Source organism: Bufo bufo, chromosome 4 (genome assembly GCF_905171765.1).
Source record: "Bufo bufo chromosome 4, aBufBuf1.1, whole genome shotgun sequence".
Lineage (NCBI taxonomy): Eukaryota > Metazoa > Chordata > Amphibia > Anura > Bufonidae > Bufo > Bufo bufo.
Window position 1 is genome coordinate 129,250,281 of NC_053392.1, and position 7,391 is coordinate 129,257,671.

The 7,391-nt window shown below is 47.5% G+C and overlaps 1 protein-coding gene across 1 annotated transcript in view; it reads left to right on the forward strand.

Moving 5' to 3' along the window:
* Positions 1-1,586, forward strand: part of GPC1 (glypican 1) — a 68,130-nt gene extending 66,544 nt beyond the window's left edge. The window contains exon 9 of the mRNA XM_040427859.1: positions 928-1,586. Coding sequence (XP_040283793.1) covers positions 928-1,133 — 206 coding nt within the window. The 3' untranslated portion in view covers positions 1,134-1,586. The remainder of the gene's footprint in view (positions 1-927) is intronic.
* The last annotated feature ends 5,805 nt before the right edge of the window (positions 1,587-7,391 follow it).

Consider the following 7,391-nt stretch of genomic DNA (forward strand, 5'->3'; position numbering starts at 1 on the left):
GTGTTTCTGAGCCAAAACCAGAAGTGGAGGCTATACGGGGATAAGGTATGAGGCCAGACACAGACAAGCAAGTTCAATATGAGAAACTCGCTGCGTGTGGCATTGTGAGTTCCCGTTCTGACCTCTGCTCCTCTGACAGAATCGCGTGCCATTACAATGATTTATAATGCTGTGTGACCTGAGATATTCTAAAATCACACTGACGGCATTATGTCAGAACGATTCAATAGATTCCAGGTCTCGCAGCATTATAAATTATTATAATGCTGTGTCAGAGGAGCAGAGGTCAGAATGCTGCCACAAGTAGCGAGCAGTGATGGTCAGTTTGCAGAGTTCGCCAGCGAACACATGCGGACTGCCATCTTTAGTAAGGTAGACTCACCCGTCCGGCGATGCACAGGTAAGCCCTTACCTGTGCCTGTGTCGGGAGCCGGTCTGAAATCAAATGCAGTCACCGGGAGCACGCAGTTCCGACAACAGCCGCGGGGGCCTTCATCGGGCTGTTCTCGGAACTGCCTGCTCCCGGTGACTGCATTTGATTTCAGACCGGCTCCCGGCACAGGTAAGGGCTTACCTGCGCATCGCCGGACGGGTGAGTCTACCTTACTAAAGATGGCAGCCCGCATGTGTTAGCTGGCGAACACTGCGAACTGACCATCACTGGTAGCGAGTTTCTCTCATTGAACTTGCTTGTCTGTGTCTGGCCTTAAGGAAAGATTTCAACCTGTTCTATGAAATCACTGATCAAACACTGACTTTGTGAAGGCGGCCTAACAGAAGACCTCATCTGACCATTAGAAGGGTCAACCATTCTTTAGACTCTGCTCACTTTAGAGTATCAGATAAACCATCAGCTGACGGTTTGGTTTGTAGTGTTTAGCTAACCTGTGGGTCATCCGGCACTGACCTCTCTTTTGATCTTCACAGGTGATGACATCAGCGGTTCAGGGAGCGGAGATGGCTGCACCGATAGTGTATGCGTCAGGACAGCCTCACGAGACTCCACTGTATTTCACACTGAAACACATGTAGTCATCAAAGAGAAATCACCAGGGTCAAACGGAAACCTAAACTCATGGAACCTCCTGCTACTTGTATCCGCTCTGCTTGTGGCACACTTTGCCAGGTGGTAACCCCTGTGAATTGTCCTATAAAGGGAATGCGGTCACTTTTCTCCCTCAATGAACTTGACCTTCTTCTATACTTGGAAGTAGATAAAAATGGAAAGCAAGCGAGTGTTGGAGATCAGGCCACTATAACACTGTGCTCTCCTGCAGACTCAACCTGTCTCCTCCATACCTGTACATTTTTTTTGTAATTGCGTGTGTTTTATTTTCTGATACAGACAAACCATATCTGGCTGTTTTGGTTAATAGGAAAAAAAATGTTAAAAGTGACATAAAACTTCACTAATATTGTGTCTCTTTTTTCTAAAATAAAATGGCAAAAAAGTGTAAAATGTAAAATATTTATTAGTGCAAAGACATACAGTTCTATACCTATACAACTGACAACCACAGAGAAGCAATGTATGCAATTTTCCTTGTTTCTATATAAAGCACATTTTTCTTCATATCCGCCACTGGGAGTTTTCTTTTGTCAGTTCTGATTCAGCAGAAACCATCCAGCGCTGAGCATTACCACTGATTTCTGTTTAGTCAGATATCCATTATGTGGCTGAATAAGCTGGGAGGCTTGATATCGCCGGTACTATTGTAGGTATTAGTCAGCCAATAAAACAGGCATTTTACATTTGCTGAGTAGACGCTATACAACAGGTAGGTAGCTTTAAAGGGTAGGTTCACCACCGAACAAACTCTGTGGGCCAGAAAAGGGATGTCCCCTTTTCAGGAATGTGACAAGGCCAGTGGAGAAACAGCAATTGGTCTAAAAAATGTGCATATGTGGCGTTGAAAAAGTCTCAAACATGCAGTTTGCAACTTTTTCAGGCATATCCCATGATAAATCTGGCCCACTGAGTTCGCATTTTCTACACCAGTTTTCTGCCGTCGAAGAACATTGAAATCTACCCCAGCCATGAGCGGCAAATTTACTAAAAGGGATAAATGTTGGCGAAAAACTACTTCCACCAGGCGCACGGACTGCTGAAGGCGTGCATAAGTTGTGACTAGGCGCGCGCCTTGTCATAAATTAGGAGCGTCTTCTGCCAGAAAAGCCAGCGCAAAAGAGGGGAGTAAAGGACTGGCGTAAAAGGCTGGTCTTTGTGAATGACCTCCATTGTAGTAATGACTGCCACATACATTTCCCAGATTCCTGTGTGGTTTTTTTCCCTCTTGGTATCCGTATTTCCCTGCAGTGGAGCAATGGTTCATTTTCTGGGCTCAGAGCAGCTGTATTTCGGTACGGCCCAAACATGGGATCTACATGTGGTCTGCAGTTAGTGGTAATCTGCATTTGGGCTGCACTGTGTACAAGCACCCATATATGTCAGACCTTTCTCTCCCTGCCTGATGATAGAAGTATTTTCTTTGCAGGTCCTTTTGTCATTTTATACCATATCTGTGCTATTGAACTTCTCGTTGGCCTAGTCCAGTGGTCGGCAAACTGCGGCTCACGAGCCCCTTGAATGCGGCTCTTACAGGTGACCTGTGTGGCGGCGCTGCTAAGTTTTCTAACTCCGCTACTGTCGCTACGCTAAGTGCAGCTGCGCATGGAGTCCTTGGCGGCGCGCGGTCCGGACTCATATGGAAAGGAGGGGGCCCCCGCCGGCGGCCGCTCTGAGCCCCGCTCTGCTTGCCTCTTTAAAGAGGACCTTTCACTAGTGTACAAACTAAAAACGAACTATATCAGTGGGCAGAGTGGCGCCCAGGGGTCCCCCTGCACTTACTAGTATGTCTGGGCGCCGCTCCGTTCGCCCGGTATAGGCTCCGGTGTCTGCGCTCACTGGACTGATTTTTTGTATGAGGTGTGTCCCTTGCTGCAGCGCTGGCCAATCGCAGCGCACAACTCATAGCCTGGCTATGAGCTGTGCGCTGCGATTGGCCAGCGCTGCAGCAAGGGACACGCCTCATACAAAAAATCAGTCCAGTACAACAGAGGGAGCGCAGACACCGGAGCCTATACTGGGCGAACGGAGCGGCGCCCAGACATACTAGTAAGTGCAGGGGGACCCCTGAGCGCCGCTCTGCCCACTGATATAGTTAGTTTTTAGTTTGTACACTAGTGAAAGGTCCTCTTTAAGAGACTCGACGAGCAGTGGCTGTGAGTGAGTGTGCCGCGTCTGTCTGACGTTGCCACAGCTCCGCCCCTAGAGCAGAGAAGAAGAACTAGCCACAGACTCTGCCAAGGAAGGCCCGCCGCCCACACACAAGACTTTTCTGAGACTGTGACAGGAGGCAGCCAAGTTCCAACAGTTACTGGTAGGTAGGTTGGTTAATTATAACAACTTAGTCACTGGATCCCATTCCCACCATCTCACCGTCCCAGTAGTGCCAGCCAGTGTACTGTAACTAGCCTGCCCTGGTTCTGTTTGGACTGGACAAACATTTCTCCAGCAGTGCCAGCACATGCACAGACATCTCAGATTCATGAGAGAGATGTCTCTGTTTGGACTGGACTGGAGAAATGTGCATTAGGGGGAGGGGGGGGCGGCCCTGATTGTTTTTCGCCCCAGGGCCCCATTTCACCTAGAACCGGCCCTGCCTGTGGAACGCATTTGCGTTTCGCAAAGTTGGAGAGGGTGTGTACATCTCATATCACCCATATTTCCTACCACTATTATCATCACACAGGAAGCCGGAGTAATCGAGGGTGTACACACCTCCTTCCAAACGTCGGAACGTGCTGCGTCACAACAGGAAGTGACGAGGGTAGTGAAAGGTAGTGAAAAAAAATGTGGCGCTTAAAATAAATTTCAATCGTGGTTTTGTTGATATTTGGCTCAGTTGACTAAAAATTTTGCCCACCACTGGCATAGTCTATAATTCTGACATTTCACTTGTAGTACTGACTTCAGCTTGCTCCTGACCTTGTTTTCTCTTGATGTCTCATTTATGTACAGTATTTGACTACCTGTTGATGCCCCCTGGCTAGCCCCTAAGACTTTGCTACTGCTGCCAATCTGAGATTACTCCGGGCACCACAACCTGGAGATTCTCTGACAAGTTGCGGCTATACAGCCAGGTCCATAAATATTGGGACATCAACACAATTCTAACATTTTTGGCTCTATACACCACCACAATGGATTTGAAATGAAACAAACAAGATATGCTTTAACTGCAGCGTGTCAGCTTTAATTTGAGGGTATTTACATCCAAATCAGGTGAATGGTGTAGGAATTACAACAGTTTGCATATGTGCCTCCCACTTGGTAAGGGACCAAAAGTAATGGGACAATTGGCTTCTCAGCTGTTCCATGGCCAGGTGTGTGTTATTCCCTCATTATCCCAATTACAATGAGCAGATAAAAGGTCCAGAGTTCATTTCAAGTGTGCTAATTGCATTTGGAATCTGTTGCTGTCAACTCTCAAGATGAGATCCAAAGAGCTGTCACTATCAGTGAAGCAAGCCACGGTGAGCACCGGTGAGCTCAGCAACACCAAAAGATCCGGAAGACCACGTAAAACAACTGAAAACACTCTTCACAACAGTTGGCCAGATCAAGAACACTCTCCAGGAGGTAGGTGTATGTGTGTCAAAGTCAACAATCAAGAGAAGACTTCACCTGAGTGAATAAAGAGGGTTCACCACAAGATGTAAACCATTGTAAATGCCCTCAAATTAAAGCTGACAGTCTGCAGTTAAAGCACATCTTGTAGGTTTCATTTCAAATCCATTGTGGTGGTGCATAGAGCCAAAAATGTTAGAATTGTGTCGATGTCCCAATATTTATGGACCTGACTGTATGTTACTTGTACCCGTCTTTCGTATTATATATACTGGGGCGTACCCTCAAGCTGCTGCTTAAAGGGCTTATCCGGGAAATAATATTGATGACCTATCCACAGGATAGTGATGACCACAGGATAGGTCATCACTATCACATCAGCAAGGATCCGAGTCCTGGCATCCCGCTGATCAGCTGTTTCAGAAGCTGCTACAGTCACTAGAGCTTTGGTAAATGTGGCTGGATCAAGGGTGCTGTACAGGGGCGGATTGGCCATAGACCTTACAGGGAAATTTCCCGGTGGGCCGATGCCTAGGGGGCCACCTGGACCCTCCTCACGACCCGCCAGTGGAAGTTTTTGGGGATGTATTTTGTGCTGTTGGCAGCAGTATTTTGTGATGGACTGTTTTGGTGTGGTATAATGTGCCACAATATGGCATTGATGGCCCTGCCTTCCATCAATTTGAACCAAACTACAAAACGGGGCCACTTTTAGTATTTTTTTCCAGGGCCAATTTAAGTTCCCAGTCCGCCCCTGGTGCTGTACATGGTATAGCGGCTCAGCCTCATTGATTTGAATGGGGCTGAGCTGCAACTAGGCCATGTGACCGATGTACTGTGACGTCACATGGCCTAGGATGAGGCTGTGTCACTCAGAGAGCCCTGCCTCTTGTAACAGCTGATCGGCTGGAGTCCTGGGTGTCGGTCCCCCGCCGATCTGATATTGGTGACCTATCCAGAGTATATGTCATCAATACTATTTCCCAGAAAACCCCTTTAATATCTTTGGTGAGATGCATTTTTAATGATTTTATTATTTATGTGTATCAATAAAGGATTTATATTTTTTTATTTGGGGCTGTAAAGGCTCATTTTATTAATCACGAAAGTTTTCATTCACTCATAACAAGCCAAAAGCTTGAAAACTGTTAACATCACAAAGTATATAAAATAAAAATGTAATCAAACAATTACTAAGATTCATTGACCTAAATCCTAAAAACCGTTTAAGAAAATGCCACTAGGCCTCCATGCACCCAACCCTGTCCGTATAAAACGGATCAGCAAAAACAAGATTTTAGTGAATTCACCTGTAAAATCTTTCTCGCTGAGTTCATTGGGGGACACAGAACCTGCTGCTGCCACTAGGAGGCGACACTAGGCTAAAAAAAAGTGTTAGCTCCTCCACTGCAGGCAACTCAGTTTGTGCCCAAGCAGTAGGAGTAGCAGAGAAAAAAGTACATATAACTGAAATAACAACCAATAACCCCAGTATGTCCGAACCGCAACAGAGGACACCACCGGAAAGCAACTGTCCCATCTGCGGAAACAATGGTAACTAATGGGTGGGTGCTGTGTCCCCCAATGAACTCAGAGAGAAAGATTTTACAGGTGAGTTCACAAAAATCTTGTTTTCTCGCTTGTTCATTGGGGGACACAGGACCGTGGGACGTTCCGAAGCAGTCCACGGGGAGGGAAGAACCACATCCCATAGGACAAACCTTCACGGCCGTTCAGACACTGCCGCCTGCAAGACTTTGCGGCCCAGAACCGTGTCTGCCGATGCCAAGGAATGCACCTGGTAGAATTTGGTAAAAGTGTGAAGGGAGGACCAAGTCGCAGCCTTACACAGTTGCGAAGCAGAAGCGTGGTGGAACCGAGCCCATGAAGCGCCTACCGCCCTGGTGGAGTGCGCTGTGGGCAGACTAGATGGGCCAAATGGTTCTTATCTGCCGACACATTCTATGCTGTGATCCGGTCGGGCGGTACCTTGCCCCGGGAGTGGTACGCCTCTGCAATTGTCAAACAAATCCACCTTGCAATGGTAACCTTAGAAGCCGCCAGACCCTTATGCGGCCCTTCGGGAATGACGAACAAAGAATCTGTCCGTCTAAAGGAGCTAGAGGTGGACAAATAAATCTTCAGAGCCCGAACTACATCCAGGGTATGAAGAGCCCGTTCCCTAGGATGAGAAGGGGAAGGGCAAAAGGAAGGGAGGACTATGTCTTCATTGAAGTGAAAAGCCGAGACCACCTTCAGTTGAAAAGACGGCATCGGACGGAGCACCGCCTTGTCCTGGTGCAAAACTAGGAACAATTCCTTGCACGATAGAGCCGCCAACTCCGAAACACATCTGATGGATGTGTAGCCACCAAAAATGCCACCTTCAAGTCAGACATGGTGGGCCCCCTAATGCTGGACACAAGCTGTAAAAGACCAAAAGGAATTGTCTGACCAGCGTGTGACCTCAGGTCCTGTGTCCTCCAACACCTCAGACACTAAGCTAAAAACTGAGTTGCTCTCTCCAGGCTGGGGGGAAGGGGGGGGTATAGCCTGCAGGGGAGGCGCTAACACTTTTTTCAGCCTAGTGTCGCCTCCTAGTGGCAGCAGTAGCTATACCCACGGTCCTGTGTCCCCCAATGAACTAGCGAGAAATACGGATACTCTCCTTGTTCATTCCATATTTTTCTCATCCCCATCAATAGGAAGGGCTATTCTAGACTGCAATACGGACAAGAATAGGACCTGCACTGCAATTTGC